This window comes from Danio aesculapii, chromosome 15 (genome assembly GCF_903798145.1).
Source record: "Danio aesculapii chromosome 15, fDanAes4.1, whole genome shotgun sequence".
NCBI lineage: Eukaryota > Metazoa > Chordata > Actinopteri > Cypriniformes > Danionidae > Danio > Danio aesculapii.
The window spans coordinates 32,199,590-32,217,030 of record NC_079449.1 but is presented as its reverse complement, the minus strand read 5'-3'; the positions used below and the strand labels follow the sequence as shown (position 1 = coordinate 32,217,030).

General features: G+C 36.5%; 1 protein-coding gene across 1 annotated transcript; it reads right to left on the bottom strand.

Moving 5' to 3' along the window:
- Positions 1-10,590: 10,590 nt before the first annotated feature.
- On the bottom strand, positions 10,591-15,305 carry dynll2a (dynein, light chain, LC8-type 2a). Its single transcript, XM_056473532.1, has 3 exons — positions 15,119-15,305; positions 11,766-11,902; positions 10,591-11,653 (listed from the first exon to the last, which is right to left on the bottom strand). The coding sequence occupies exons 2-3, from the start codon at positions 11,895-11,897 to the stop codon at positions 11,516-11,518; spliced, it is 270 nt and encodes an 89-aa protein (XP_056329507.1). The 5' UTR covers positions 11,898-11,902; positions 15,119-15,305; the 3' UTR covers positions 10,591-11,515.
- Between the last annotated feature and the right edge of the window lie 2,136 nt (positions 15,306-17,441).

The window sequence follows — 17,441 nt, the reverse complement described above, 5'->3', positions numbered from 1 at the left end:
GAACGTAACTCCCGCTATTAACGAGGGACCACTGTATACACTTTTTGTGGATTCTTGACTCTTCTGAGCCATATCTTTTAGTGAATCGGTCTGATTCAAACATAATCACAAGCATAAATTGTTACAAGTGCAGCCTAATTCCCAAACTAGTCACTGTTTTGAGCCCACTCTTTCACTGAATTAGTCTGATTCAAATGACAAATGACTCATTTGAGTCTAATCTTTCAGTGAATCTGTTTGATTCCCAAATAAATGTCTCATTTAAGCCCAATCTTTCAATACATCATAAGTGTAAATAGTGACAGTCTGAAGTTCAGTCTGAGTCTCAAACAAGTGACTCTTCTGAGCCCACTATTTTAATGAATCTTTCTGATTTGCAAACATATGATTCCTTTGAGCCCAATATTTCAGTGAATCATAAGTGTAAATTGTGACAAGTGCAGTCTGATTGTCAAACAAGTGACTCTTCTGAGCCCACTATTTCAGTAAATCTGTCTGATTTCCAAATAAATGACTCCTTTTGAGCCCAATCGTTCAGTGAATCCTAAGTGGAAATCATAACAAGTGCAGTCTGATTCCCAAACAAGTGACTGTTCTCAGCCCACTCTTTCAGTGAATCAGACTGATTCTGTAACAAATGACTCGTTTGAGTCCAATCTTTCCGTGAATCTGTCTGATCTCCAAATAAATCATTCATGTCAGCCCAATCATTCAGTAAATCATAAGTTTAAGCCGTAACAAGTGCAGTCTGAGTCTCAAACAAGTGTATCTTCTGAGCCCACTATTTCAGTGAATCTGTCTGTTTCCAAAACAAATAACTCATTTGAGCCCAATCTTTCAATAACTCTGTCTGATTCGCAAACAAATGACTCATTTGAGTCCAAACTTTCAATTAATCTGTCTGATTCCCAAACAACTGACTCCTTTGAGCCCAATCTTTCAGTGTATCATGTCTAGATCTTGACAAGTGCAGTCTGAGTCTCAAACAAGTGACTCTTCTGAGCCCACTATTTCAGTGAATCTGTCTTATTCTGAGACAAATGACTCCTTTGAACCCAGTCTTTCAATGAATCTGTCTGATTCCCAAACAAATAACTTCTTTGAGTCAAATATTTCAGTGAACCATAAGTTTAAATCATTTCAAGTTTAGTTTGATTCCCAAACAAGTGACTCTTCTGAGCCCACTCTTTCACTGAATCAGTCTGATTCCGTAACAAATGACTCATTTGAGTCCAGTCCTTCAGTGAATCATACCTGTAAACCATGATTCTGATTCTGATTCTCAAACAAGTGACTCTTCTCAGCCTACTATTTTAGTGAATCTTTCTCATTCAGAGACAAATGACTTATTCGAGCCCAAACTTTTAATAAATCTTTCTGATTTCCAAACAAATGACTCATTTGAGTCTAATATTTCAGTGAATCAAAAGTATAAATCGTACAAATCGATTTCAGTTGATCTAAACCACTCAATGCAGACATATTCTTGAAATAACGAATCTACTAATCTCTCCAAAAACACTGATTAATTGAACTGTTGACGAAAAAGCGGAATATTATTGAATTTAGTCACAAAAAAATCAGTTCTTTAATATTTCAAAATGAGTATTAAACACTTGTTGGGAAATAACTTTGAAATATATTTAGATCTATACCTTAGATTGACCACAGCAATATATTTTTTAGATTAAATCTCAATAAATTGATCATCTCCACATGAGTATAGTGTAAACTTAAGCGAATAACTTGGAAGCGTCAGGGACAGAAAGAAAGAGTTCTTGTGTCAACTCGTTCATTGAGCATGCAACGAAGCCCAAGTTTCTCAGGAACACTAATAAAGCGCTGTCCCGCTTTACAACCGCATTGCTCAACATCACATGCCTTGATGGGATGGGATATTACCTGAGATAAGGCAAGAGGGATCAAGCTTGGCACCAACCTGACCTCTCTCTCGATCCCTCACACACAAACACATTTCAGACGGGGATTTCAGGCCTCCCAAGGCTTTTCCAAATGACATTACAAGTCAGGCACTGATGCACAGTCGCTATGAGATGTATTTGCGCAAACTCTCCTTCCGGGACTTTAACACGTCCTGTTGGAAAGCTGCAGACAACGAGATGTTTTGGAGGACGAAATCAAAGAGGATCGGTGCGGTACCGCGAGCACTGTGTCACTTGTAGATTCTATAAATCATGTCTCTGTGATAAGCTAATTGCCTTACCCTTGACAGCAGCTCGCTGAGAAAGCAATAAAGGGGCAGGATTACAAGATGTAGAACCATAAAGAGTTGGCCGCTGGTGGAGAAAGAGGGAAGGAGAATGATGAAAGAGCGCCAATTATTGGGGGAGAGGCACTATAAGAAAGCTTGGACTAAACTAATGCTCTGAGCAAAGATGCAGAAGCGTAATGTTTCTGCCTGAAGTAGTGCTATCGGGAAATTCGGGAAGTAACTATTCTTTCCTTGTCTGTTCATAGAGTGTGGCATAAAGGTCAAAAGGAGAACAACCTCCTATCAAGACTATGTCGGCTACATGAAAGAGTGTGTGTATTGCCTTTGCCCTGTTTCCTTTGGTTATTATTTACACTGTCAAACCACAAGATTTCAAACTATGTCTCAAAGAAAAAATGGAATTAACTGCTGTTCAATAGAAAGTATCTCAGGTTTAGTAAAGCTTTAATTATTTCATTAAAAGGACATGTGAAATTTACATATTTTCAAGAGTTTACCTTTAGCTGATGATTGATTATAAAGTGTGTTTGGCATGCTGTCCCGAGAGAGAGAGCCCTGAGCTCATGAGATCCTCGAGCCCGGGGCTTCCTCCCGTTTGCAGGGTGAGAGGGGAGTTTGAGCTCAGGTGAGTCTTGAGAACTCCCTTGCTTGATAACGGTGAATGAAAATTATGAACAACTATATAGAGAATATTGCTGAATTAATTGCTCATCTTTGGTGCGATTTGGTTTGGTCAATTTACTTATGTTATATGTTTTTGGTCTGTGGTAGAAAACCGGAGAGCCCGGGGAAACCACACAAACACAGGGAAAACATGTAAACTCCACACAGAAATGTCAACTTGGCCAGGTAAAGACTTGAGCTAGTGACATCTCGCTGTGAGGTAATGGTGCTAACCACTGGGCCTCCGTGCTGCCCTGTCAAGGAAAGGGGTGGAGTAGGAGTGGAAGAGGGGATTCTTCTAGACGATGATGGCTAAGGTAAGATACTCTGGTTATTTATAGTGATTTAGCAATCATCTGATTGGTGGATCATGCATTAGCTAATGCGGGACCAGCTGTGGTCAATCATAAGCACGTGCTCCTCCCGAAATAAGTTTATGAATAAACTTCAGAAAATGTAATTTATTCCTTTGATTCTAAACTGAATCATATTTCCTCAAACATCTTTTATAAATCAATCTGAGGGAGTGTTTGCATAATGTCACTTAAAACTAAAAATACAAGACTTTTAAGTGTTTTGGCTGTTAATTTCTCTGATAAAACTGTGGGCCAGTGTACAACAGAAGTTCTGTTTCGTTCTTCTTTTGAGGGTAAAGAGATGTTTGAAAAGTCTGAGTAACGTATTCTGTTTTCAACACCCATGAGTATGATGTAAATGAGTCACGTTGCTAGCATGTTCCTCTAAACACAACAACAATGGCGACTTAGAGAGAAAAACAGTTTCAGAAACACTTGCTATTTCCACGAGAAGCACCACTGTGGCGCGTCACATATTTACATTGTTTTCTACTTGCTGCGAACAGGCACCGAATGATGTAGTCATTGTGTGCAAACTCATAGAAAAGAGTTCGCTTTGTTGTGCTGTTTTGAATTGCTAAAACAAACTCAAAAAGAACTTCGTTTTGGCTGGATTTTGTTTAAAATGATGTAATTTCAGTTTGTGTTTCAACGTTCTTCTTCATTTGAAGTATACCGGGGCCTTTAATGTCTCTAAAATCGCTATTTTGTGAATATGGCATGTGCATGTGTGTTATGTGTTTAGTCTATCAAGGTTTGTAAGGACAACCAAAACAACAATTGGCAGACTACAGGACTGTGTGCAGGTTTCCTGGCATGCAGAATACAGCATTTGTAGTGTTTTTTTATCCCCCAATATGCTGACCTGGTGTGCATGATTTAATGTTATTTATTCATTCATTCATTTTCTTTTCGGCTTAGTCTCTTTATTAATTTGGGGTCAAAACAGCGGAATGAACCGCCAACTTATACAGCAAGTGTTTTACACAATGGATGCCCTTCCAGTTGCAATCCATCACTGGGAAACACCCATACACTTCCATTTAAACAAATACACTACGAACAATTTAGCTTACCCAATTTACCTATAGCGCATGTCTTTGGACTTGTGGGGGGAAACCGGAGCACCTGGAGGAAACCCACGCGAACACAGGGAGAAAAGAAACCAGAAACCTTCTTGCTGTAAGGCAAGAGCGCTACCCACTGCGCCACCGTGCTGCCCTGATTTAATATTTTCAATGTTTAAAACATTATAATGTTAAAAAAAAATAATAATTTCAAATGATAAAAATTTTCAAAATAAACTGTACATAATACAAGACATCAGCACACACTTATGATTTTTACCTTGTCAAAAATAATAATAAAAATTATGGTTAGTGCACCGACATATGGTGCTGTAGCACTTCAGGGCGTCCCAAGTTCGAATCCCAGCTTGAGGACATTCCCCGACACTACCCAAACCCCCCCACCCCCCTCCTCTTTCTCCCACTTCGCTTCCTGTATGACTACTATCTAATAAAGGCCAAAAATAAAATAATAATAATAATAAAAGAAAATAAGAATGCTGGTTCCTGGTACCCATTGATTTCAATAGTAGGAAAAAAATATTATGAATGTCAAAGGGTACCAGCTACCTGCATTTTTTCAAAATATCTTGGTTTGTGTTCAACAAAAGAAAGAAACTCAAACAGGTTTTTAGTAAATGATGGTAGAATTTTCATTTTAGGGTAAGCTAGACCTTTAATAATACACTTTCCAGAACCTATTCATTCAATGTTCCTTTTAGGTGGAATACGTGCACTAGCCAAAAATACATTGTATTGGTCAATATGATCAATTTGACTTTTGTGCCAAAAAAAAAATCACTAGAATATTAAGTAAAGATCATATTCCGTGAAGATATTTTGAAGCTTTTCAACTATAAATATATAAAAACACAGTTTTAGATTAATAATGAGCATATCAAGACCACTTTAAATATGATTTTCTCAATATTTACATTTTTCGAACTCTAAAAGTCCACTGTAAAAAAAGAAAGTTGACTTAAAATTTTAAGGAAACAAACTTTGTGTTCACTAGACTCAATCTAAGTAGAGTGAACTCAAAAATGTCCTAAAGTTTGTTGCCTTCATTTTAAGTTGTCAACTATTTTACAGTGTAGTGTACAGTTTAAAAAACTTATGAAAAGCTAGTTTATTCAGCTTTCATGTGATCTTTAAATCTCAATTTCAAAATGTATGGAAAACAATTATTTACACACTGATGACTGATTTTGTGGTCCAGGGTCACATATGAATAAATGTTCATGCAAATCTAGTCGAGTAGAAATAAAACTGATAAACTTGAAATACTTTTTTCCTGAAAACCAAATGACTATTTCTATAAATATATCATGTGTTATGGGTGAAAGGAGGAGCTCTCTTTGTTTAGGGACTTTTGTTTGTTTAGTGTGTAACTGTTCAGCGTGACTGACTCAGACATTTCCTGCATTGCTTTGTTCGGCCCCATGGCTGCCACTCAATTTAGAGCAAAGCTATTAGTACAAACTGCTCTTGGGGGCACAAAGGTAGATTGGGCATGACGTTGAGAAGCTAATCGCCTAAATGTCCCCTGTGCAAGGACAAACTTTGAAGAATGAGGACAGTTGATTCAAAATGAAGAATCAGATGTGTGTTATTTAATGTAAAAAATGAATAAATGATGTTGTTCTAAGCTTTCTGTTCATCAAAGAATCTCAAACGAAAATATTAAGCGGCACAAAAATAAAAAGTTTCTAAAGAAATAAATTAGCATATTATTATAAAGTCTGCGCTGTAAAAAGTTAGTTGACAAAAAGGCAAGACAACAAATATTTTGATGTTGCTTGAACTTATTTGAATAATGTCATAGGGTTTCAAGTTATACAATGTTGAACTTAATATTTTTAGTCAGCTTGATTGATGTAAGTTCAGAAAAGTTCATTTGATTCAACTAAATGTAATTTACAGTGTGGAGTCCAATAATGACAACTAAAAAGAAAAGTTCGTAGACAAACTTTATGGTGACTTGAGAAAGCCTCATCTGAAAGTTTGAAGTAGATTTAAAGTTCAAATAACTAAAGTAGTTTTTAAGAAGTTTGAAACATTAGACATAGATGGATCACTACATATTGTTTCTAGTATGGATTGGCATGTTTCTTGCTAGGTGGTTGACAGATTGGTTGCTAATGTGTTGCTAGGTGGTTGCTAGGGTGTTCTAGGTGGTTACTAAGATGTTGCTAAGGTGGTCGGAGTTGTTGCTAAGATGTTGCTAGGTGGTTGCTAAGGTGTTCTGAGTGGTTTCTAGGCAGTTGCTAACATGAATTATCATGGTTCTAGTATAAATTAGCATGTTGCTTGCATGTTTCTAGCATAAATTAGCATGTTGCTAGTATGTTAATATGTTTCTAGTATGGATTGGTATGTTAGTATGAATTGGTATGTTTTTAGTATGTCTAATGTAAAGTCAATCGCAGTTTTTTACAATGGAAGTCTATGGAACAGTTGCTAGGGTGCTGTAAGTGATTGCTATAATGTGGTTAGTAAGTTGAAAGGTCATCAGTGATTGGCAGAGTGGTAATCTGAGTTAAATAAGCCCAACCTTATGTCTGTATGACAGTCTCAAGTCTGTATGACAGTCTGGTGGGAAGTTATGAGGTCACAAGTTTGGTCTGATGTTAAGTCGATGGGATTTTTCCAAATTTTCCGGGACAGTTTTCGGAAATCCGTAAGTCGGATCAGTTGGAAAAGATATAGCAACTTAATTCAGTATAGTTTGCAGGTTTGAAGTTAAATTGGTGGTTGTAGTATGAACGGTCTGGAGGATATGCGTTTTTAAAATAGTCTAAGAAGAAGACGGAAGAATAATATGTTTATGTAGTATAACAGTATGCTGCTTTCTCAAGCCAGCATAATTAACATAAATAATAATAATAATTCACAGGAATAATTTACATTATAAGTTAAAATAATATCTCACAATATTATATTATTTTTCAGAGACTTCGACTTTGAGAGAAAAAAAATACTAAATCCATTTCCACTTTCCCTTCTGCCTCAACAGAGAACAGCATAATTAGGCCATTTTAATAAAAGAAGTGAGGAAATCATTAACTCCAGGGGAAATCCTGTCTGTCTTATCCTTTCCAGTCTACAAATACTACAGGCCCTTCTTGACATCACCATGAAAACTATGCAATCTTGATAAGACCCATGGGGAGTTGCATTAAAAGAAATATCGTCACTTTTTTGTGGTTCGCGTAACTAGATTGAAGGTACCTGGATGGTAGGTACTTTTCCAGCAATCAGACATGAGGCAGAACATTCAGGAAAATATCTTTTAAGAGTAAAAACAATTGCCTTTAAAATAAAAATACTGCCCCCCCAAAAATAAAGGGAACCCTTAAACAACACAATGTATCTCCAAGTGTTCCCTTTATTTTTTGAGCAGTATAGATTTATATCAAGGCATGCATGTCTATTGATGCATTTTGTCACTAAAATCTAAAATCTTATGACAAAATGTTATGGTTGCAAATACGACAACCATGAACCCAAGACCTGCCCTTCCAAAGCACTTTACCCGGCTGGGAATAAACTTGCAAAACTAGCACAGCCATAAAATCCCACTGAGGAGAAAAACAAAGAGCCATGCTCCAGCACATCTTATCACACATAATGGGCTGTAAAAGAAACCGAAAGACTCTTCAGGCGAGATTGGTATCTGAATTCACATGATTAGCTTCGGCAGGTTAACGGTGTCATGCTCAGAATTCAGGCAGAAGTGCAAAATACTAAACAACTACAACAACACTGCAATATCAGAGAAACTTTGCAGCATAACAACAACACTATTACCATGCTTTTGCTATATTAACCATAGTTTAGGCATGGTGTTTGTAGTTAAGCTGTGGTTATACAAATGGTAATGAATATGTGCAGTGGTGTGAAAAGTACTTGTGGGGGAAACCGGAGCACCCGGAGAAAACCCATGCGACCACGGGGAGAACATGCAAACTCCACACAGAAATGCCAACTGACCCAGCCGAGGACCGAACCAGCGACCTTCTTGCTGTGCTGCCCATGTTTTCATTATCACATGACTTATCTGCATAAGTTGTGTTACTTCACTTCCTTTTGGGTTTTTTTTTTATCTCTCCCATCTCTCCCCAATGCTCTTTGGTTGCCAGACAAAAAAAATAAATAATAAATACCTGAAGAAACAGGATATAGTTTCGTAGGTGAATGCGTTGCAACTTTTTATAATTCTTTTAGAGTGTTTCAATAGGCTTTGTCTAGCAAACATTTTCTGGATCTCAGGACATTCTGAGAACACAAGTTTCTGGAACCCAGAACATTCTCAGTTTTCTTTACACAAACATAACATTACCTCTAGGATAGAACAAATGTTCTTGGAATGTTCTCTTTTACAAAAAAACTAAAAAACATTCTGGTTAGTTTTTGGTTACAAAACATAAATAACAATAATAAACATTCTCATTATTTTCTTAAAAAATACCCATGTGGTTGGTGCCAATGGCGTAGCGGAAAGTGCACTGACACATGCACTTCGGTGTTCACAGTGACCTGAGTTCGATTCCTGCCTCGAGGTCCTATGCTGATCCTTCCCCTCTCTCTGCTCCCCACACTTTCCTGTCAATTCTCTCTACTGTCCTGTTCAATAAATGAAAACCCCTAAAAAAAATTTTTTTTTTTAAATCATGTGAACGTACATTATATACTGCTTAATGGTGTATTGCGACCCATAGAAATAACCGCTAATGAGGCTTCTAGTTTTTAACCTGTATCAGCTAACGTATTTAAAATAGTCATGCGTGAGTAAATAATGACAGAATTTTCATATTTGGGTGAACTATCCCTTTAAGATTCTTCAACAATGCTCTTTGATTGCATTTAAATCAATGCTCTTTGGTTGAAAGACAAAAAATACAAATTTAAATTCCTCAAGAAAAAGAAAATAATTTCCAAGGTCAATGCATTGATTTGTGTTTTATTCACTCAGTATTACAAATTTTTAAACTAGCAGCTTTTTATAGTTCTTTTAGACCGTTTCAATAGGCTGTGTACAGCAATCAATTTTGGTTCCCAGAACGTTCTGAGATCATGAGTTTGTGGAACCAAGAACATTCTGTTTTCTTTTAAAATAAAAAAACCCATTCTGGTTAGTTTTTGGTTGCAAAAATGATAATAATAAACATTCCCATTGTTTTCCCATTTGATTCCCCAGTATAACCATATGTAAACTTAGTTTAATGGTGTATTGCAGCCCATAGAAACAACTGCTAATAAGGCTTCTGGTTTTTAACCTGTACCAGCTAACGTTAACTGAACACGAATACATAAGTTAAAAAAAGCAGCTTACTTACAAAGTAATTCTAGGGTAAGGATCAAAATGACAAAAATAAAAACGAATTAATTTTAAAAAAAGGAAACCAGGCATGAATATTAAAATATATCCATCTAACATTTAAAATAGTCATGCGTCAGTAAATGATAACAGAATTTTTGGGTGAACTATACCTTTAAGATTCTACAATGCCCTTTGATTGGATGAAAATCAATGCTCTTTGGTTACAAGACAAAATAATACAAATGTAAATTTCTGAAGAAAACTAATATAATTCTGTAGGTGAATGCGTTTTGTTTTATTTACTCAGTATTGTAGGTTTTCAAACTAGCAGTTTTTTATCGTTATTTTGATCGTTTTAATAGGCCATTTGTCGAGCAAACAATTTTGGTTCTCAGAACGTTCTGAGAAAACGAGTTTCTGGAACCCAGAACATTCACTGTTGTTGCTAAACCAGTTTTCTTTAAACAGAACAGAATCTTCTAGGATGGAAGTGAAAGAAACCAGATTTATAATATTAAAACAGTGTTCAATGTTTCCATCTAAACTTTAAAATAGCACAATTTCAGCTTTGTGCGGACATTAAAACATTTCAACTCAAAAACTTCCCTTTTAACGGTGGTAAAACTGTTTGGACTTGGATTTTGATCGTCGTGTTAAATAGTCCTCGTTTAAGACTTCTATTTCATCTTTATACTGTACTACGGACAACAAAAACATACTAAACGTTGTTTTTAATGCCGCTATATTATCTCACCATGGTAAACTTGCACCCGACAGACTGCAGGCCTCAATGTTGTACGAGGAAATGGAGCCCTCTCGTGGTTTATCGATGAGCTAGCAGACAATAATAATGGCCGCTGCAGGCCTTGACAAAACATCAATCCAGGCCCACATGTGAGATGTACATAATGGACAAACACGCACACACACACACACACACACACAAAAAACTTTCAATCACACGTTTTAATGAATCTGACAGGTCGCTTTTGTCACAGGCGGTACCTGAGTGGGCATATATGCTATGTGCAAAATATACAGTCATATGATAGAGCAAACATTGATAAGAACTTAAAAAAAAAGACCACAAACAGACACCCACACACCAAATAAATCTACTCTGATATAGCAGAACAGCAGACAGGAAGACGTGTTGTGCGACCACCTTAACTACTATACATTCAGAAACCTGTTCTGCAAACAACATGAAAATGACTTGATGTTAATGCGTTGTAATAGGAGTTACATATAACACGCTTCTGCTCTTAAACTTTATTATAGGTGCATTTCCCCAATTACATACATCTAGTTCATTGTATGTTCAAATAGTCAGTATGGGTTCCCTCAAACAACCTCTTAAGCCTCAAATGAAAAGAAAAAAATCTACATTTACAGCAGAGGTAAACATTCTAGAACAGGAAAATGCTTCAAATCAAAACTATACAACTCCCCATACAACCAAATGTGCTTTGATTCCCCCCTACCAATACCCCCAAATGACATACAGCGCATGGCATTCAATATATTACAGCACAAAGTCACCAAAAATAGATCCATTTACTGCAGACGTATGTGCTGGTCAATACTTTACATGTTCTGACTTTCTTTAATCATACTTTTTTTAATTGTTACAACACATGTGCTAGGAAAAAACCTGCAAGGACCATAAACGAAAACATTTCAGAGCCTCTAATGAAAAGCAAATATTGAACTGCAACATGTACACAAGTAGTATGGGATGTGATCCATGCAGTTGTGCACAGCCAGCATAGTCATGGTATGGTCTCGTTTAATATTAGAAGATGACGTCAGCCACCAGTGCATCACAGTCTTCATTGGAGATACATTCGAACGGTCTGCCTCGGGTCTGGACTCAGCCGGACTTGAAGAGCAGAATGGCCACCTGGCCCAAGTAGAAGTAGATGAAGTGTTTCGTCTCGTGGGTCACGTAGCTTCCGAAGTTCCTTCCCACAATGCAGTGCCACGTCGGATTGTATTTCTTATCGAACTCCTGTAACACGAGACAAAACGTTGCTTGAGCTCAGCGGAAAAATGCGAGTGTGACAAAAATACACGTTTGGAGTCGGAGATAACGTTACGGCTCAAATCTCGGGGCGACTCACCTTTTTGATGTATGCGGCAATGTCCTTCTCGATGTTGTACTTCTCCATGGCCTGCGTGGCACAGTCCACCGCGTCCTGCTGCATGTCTTCAGACATGTCAGCGTTCTTGATCACAGCCTTCCTGTCAGTCATGTTGTCTGTAAAATGTAGAAAGTAACTCGGTTAGGACACCCCAACAGTGGTGTCTTTCTTCATTGACAAAGCCAGTTACATTCCTGACCGATTCCCATCAACAGAGACCGTCGGATTTGTTAAGGTAATTCAAACGACACTTGATACTTTCATGAGAACCAAGCAGGTCTTTTAGTCCATTTGCAGAGTCAATGAGGGCTGCATTTAAATACCATTAATGCAGGTTAAAAAGACAGTCAAATGGTGTTCAAATTACAGCTTTTTTTTCTTTTTTTTTGGAGTCAAGTCATCTCCTGTATATAAAAGTACTTTAAATGTGTCAACTTGAAATACAAAATTATATGGGATATAGACATATTCAATATTGTGCTATTGTTTGTAGTTAGTCAAAGTAAAATTGCGATTGATGCAAGTGTTCAGAGGAATCATAAACCTACTTTAGCTAGCAACACTGGAATGATTGCATATGATGCAGGGGATACTATCATTAGCTACGCTTCCATTCACCAATTTTTATGCACATTTTGGATATGCGCATGTGTATAAAATAAATAAATAAAAAAAAAAAACAGATTTTTAAAAATGCGCATAAATTATTATTTTTTTAACATGTGCGCATAACTGAGTTGGATAAACGTCTTATCCGATAAGAAAAGATGCGCATAAACTGCGATGGAAACTCTTATACCGAACAAATTCCAGTATGCACATTTAAAAAAAAAAAACTTTTTTTAAATAAAAATTTTGTTTTAAGAGATCATGTGATTATAAAAATGTGCGAATAGATAAACCAGCAGGCTGAGCACATTGTAAAACATCTGAAATGTTGTTTTGGTCATTCTAAAACATCTTAACCATTTCAGTATTAGTGCTATTATATTATTATTATTGACCTCCAGAATCAAGGTCGTCTGTGCTTCACGCTTCACCGCGTGTCACGATTGCCTGCTGAGGTGCAAGTCATTTATTAAATAAAATATTCCTTCAGCTTCTCCTACTGCAGCAAATTCTATTTTTACTGTTGATATTTGGCACCAGTTAAACAGGAAGTGGCGATTTTGTTTGCTTTGACTCGTTGGATGGGAACGCTGCTTTATTTGCACGTCTTTTATGTGATAATCCAGTTTTGTGCATAAAGTTCATTCGCATATTCGGATGGAAACATGGCTGCAGTCGTGAGGAGCAATAAAGATGAAAGTATATAGGATAATACGTCACTTTTAGGGTAAATAAAAAAAAAAAGGGGGGTTAACATTTCTTTTTACAAGCATTACTTGGATAGATATGATCCAAATTCATTAACACCTTCAAGAGAAGCAGGTCAATATGAATTATATTTTTAGACTATTTTTATTAACTCTGGCAAAACAACACTGTCCTCAAAATTAGGGCTGCACAATATTGGAAAATTTACTCATTGCGAGAGGAATACAATTTCAACAGGAGTTGAAAAACTGTTTGGAATTCATAATAAATGTATAATTTTAGATTGATTGGGATGACCCTGTAGGAGGGTGCAGAAATTATAATAAACCACCTACAAGCATAGGTAAATTCAATAAATACAAATTAAATAACCAGCATTACATTGTTTTCAGAAGTCGAACTGCATTCAGGTATACAGTAACTTAATAAATCAAATGTAAAATACTGTATAGTCCTCATTTTATAACACAATTCAATAAAATTAATTTTAAGTATTGAACGGCAATTTTTTTTTAAAAGCCTGACTGCTTTGAACACCCTCACAAAGTCACCGGCCTCAAAAAAACCCTTGCAAAATGATCTACTATAATCCAAACTCCATTGCAGACGATCACATTGCGATATCGATGCTGAAACGGTAAATTGTGCAGCCCTACTCAAAATACTATTCGTTTACTGCTAAACTCAGTATAAAATGACTTTAGTGAAGTATACATACAGAATATACAAATCATTCAATGTGGTCTTTGTCTAACACCAAATTAAAGTATACATTTGGATCATTTGTATTACAGCATTGAGGTTGTTACTTAACTAAATTACACATACTACATATATTAAAGGGCCCAGAAATCAAGATGGTTTCGAAGTATGATGTACTTACCCATTCAGTTCAAATCTTTATACAAGTCTCTTCTGTTAAACACTAAAGATAATTTGAAGACAGCTGAAAATCCATTACATTGACTTCCATAATAGGAAAAAAACAAATACTACAGAAGTCAATGGTTACAGGTTTCCAGCTTTTTTCCCCTTTTCAAAATTACCATCTTTGTGTTCAATAGAAGTCAAACAGGTTCGGAGCAATTGAAGGGAAAGTAAATGACAGAATCTTAAGTATGTAGTCCAAATTCCCTGAGAATTCCAATGGTAGCTAGTTAAAATCATTTGTGCGTACTATTATTGTTGGATGCATCGAAAAGTGCTCAAGCACACGTGTTTGTTGAACAGCATTAACAATACTGGTTTACATATGGTTTAAATTCATAGAAACTTTCATTAGCAGGTAAATAAAACCATATTTGCATACCAACAGTAAGGTTACATCATTCAAAAAAATAAATAAATAATATAAATAACAATAATAATCAATTATTTGTACTATTAAAATGTTCAAACGGTAAGACTATATTTGCAGACCATTAATGCACAGAAAACAAAGTTAAATCCATTATACAAGTACTTTAAACTGATAATTTAGCAGTATCAATACTGATATACAGTATTCAGGACCTTATTTTCATACTATTAACTCTAGGCCCAGAAAACCAAAAATAAAAATCTAACGTTAATTGTGCTCGAATTGCAACTCCAGCAAAACACACTTAACCGTGGTTCATTAGCATTACTAAAAACTACACATTCAGATGTATAGTCTTTCGTTAGCGGTCAATTAATGACCATATTAGCATATTTATAATGCTGTCAGTCGATAGATTAACATCTGGATTCATCCACCAAGTCATTGACGGGTCAGGATGGAGGAATGCTACGTCACACACCTCCATTCACAGCGTGCGCGTTTGATGCTACAGCAGATCAATGAAACTCAGGTGCACGCGCTGTTCCCAATCTAGCGTCTTCATTTCAGAAAGTCCAAAACACGCGTTTACTTGCGCGACTACGACGTCCCACAATAAACGCCATTTAAACGCTTCATACAACAGCGTCAAGCTGAAAACACACGCATGACCATTCAGCGCATATCACTCAAGACAGTAAACTAGTCAACTCACCTGTCAACAATATTTTGGCGAGATAAATTTATGATGCAAAACAGTCGCTTTCGTCGTCTTTTTCGGGTGTCCCTTTGACGCTATGAGAGGAACATAAGGATCAAGTCAAACGCCGACTGGTGCCCGCGCTAAAATCCCTGGCTCTTCACAATGCCGTCCTACACAGCGCTCGCCATTGGCTGCAGACCAGCCGCTCCCTGCGCCCCTCTGCCAGCATCTTATTTCATCCCACAATGCATCTTTAACCGGAGACCACAGGGAAATGGGCTTGTTTGGTTAGAAGCTTGCAGGACTGTGTAGGCCAGAAAATAGCTTAAATTAGACTCGGAGGACCTTCATAATGAAAACACTTCACAATGAGAGAAGCACTTATTGCAAGGTTAGAGTCATTCATCTGTTGTGCCTCTCCCACACACTGTAACTCGAAGTGGAAAATGTACGAAATGTATTTAGATTAGGGTCCCACTTAATGTAATTTCAGTAATTAATAGAAATATATGAAGGTGAATGCAGCCTTGCTGAATAAGTGGTCTAAACTGCCCACTTTTTAGTTTCAAGATTAATAAAATTCTTGCTAAATGAAAGCTTTATAGATGCAAGTAAATGTGGGTACTATAGTAAACGCGCCTTAAAATGTTATTAATTTTAAGTCCCAACACAATAAAAATCACTAGGGAATAACTATATTTCAGGTCTCATAAGCAACCCCTTATACACATAACAGCACAATCATTTATTTGTAGTTTAATTTCCTACTTAATCAACTTTCTAATAGTACAACTGTATAAAACGTTGCTATTTTCTGTTCAGTTCATATCTTGTCTTCTAAAATTCAGCCACTTACCCAAAGCAGGGGTGCCCACAATTTTTCCTATAAAGGGCCAAAACCCAAACTGACTTGAGTGTTGTGGGCCAAACATATACCACTGTATTACAATAAATTTGCAAAGAGGAATTTCCTAAAAATATTGCTTTAAATCATTAACTCAGTGTCATTTTTAACATTTTATACTGAACTTATTACAGTAAAAACATTCAGATTCCCATTTATAAACCAATGGAGTTCAATGCTGAGTACACTAGTCGAGCTGCTCCTGCCTTCACCTTGAATTGCTGGCAGATGTCTTGTGCAATGTCCTTTATTTTTCAAGTGACAGTATTTACATTTTAAAAGTCTGATTAATTTACATTTAATTTCAGGTGGTATTTTTTGTAGCTCAGCAGTAAAACAAATAAACAAAGGGTTACATTAAATTCTAAATGACCATCTCTGTCAGGCATTTGCTAAATCCACCTGATCATTCTCCCTCTCTAATTAGATGAGATGGCAGGCCAAATCAAAGGTTACCATGGGCCAACTTTAGGCATTTCTGACTTAAAAAAAAAAAAACCTGTATAAAACTCCATTTCAATATTTTGAGAAAGCTGCTCCATTTATGTAATGTTTGAGAAGCCACAACTTTAGGTTCTGTGTTATGAAAGTTAAGAAAATTAAAGTGAATAAATCATACACCAATTTTTGTACCAATGAAACCTTTATTTAGGCAAGAAAAGAAAAAAACGTACTTAACTAGAAAGAAACAAAATGCTAGTGATGTTAAAGCATCTACTGACCACATTGGGACAGTGTAAATCTAAAAATGCCTGAGTATACCCCCCCATCCCAAATGTATTTCTTTCTTTTTACCATACTGTTCCTGTTGATTCCATCCCCACAGACTGCTCCAACATCTGCTCCTCTGTTAAAAATGTGACGGGCCAAAACATCTACATTTTCCACTGATGTAAAGAAAAAAAATAAAAATTATGGGCTGGAGAAGTACTTTTGAACTGCGGTCTTAAAAAAAAAAAATCCTATGATCCTGGAGCAGTTGATCCTGTTCCATGTATCCAGCATTCCCTATCCTATCTTCATTATGTACTGATCCCAATGATCCGGCATCCACTGAGCCTCTCCTCCAATCCAAACCTTAAGATACCAGCAAAATCAAAACAAAGGGAGGTAAAGAGTTAGAATCAAATCCACTCAAACCTGCCTTCTTTGATACATGCATACAGCATTAAGGCCAAAACTAAAATTACGACTAATGACCTAACACTAGGACTGATTCAAATATGCTAGGAAAATTGGACACTTAAGTCTTTGGACAACCTCAACTATATGATTGAAAAGTACATCTCTAAAATGAAAGAAAAAGAGCTGCCACCTGATAATCTAAATTTTGCATTTACCCAATTAATGCCCTGAAGGCAGAGAACAGTAATTTATTAGTAATGGAGGATTGTTCTAGTGCTCACATTCACCCGGTTACGCAACAAAGTA

What these genes read in the sequence shown, in the direction of transcription:
- dynll2a (XM_056473532.1), bottom strand. Translation starts at nt 11,897, where the DNA reads ATGACTGACAGGAAGGCTGTGATCAAGAACGCTGACATGTCTGAAGAC. An exon ending in TTGCCGCATACATCAAAAAG is followed by an intron (nt 11,654 to 11,765) that starts GTGAGTCGCCCC and finishes CTCGTGTTACAG; the next exon opens with GAGTTCGATAAGAAATACAA.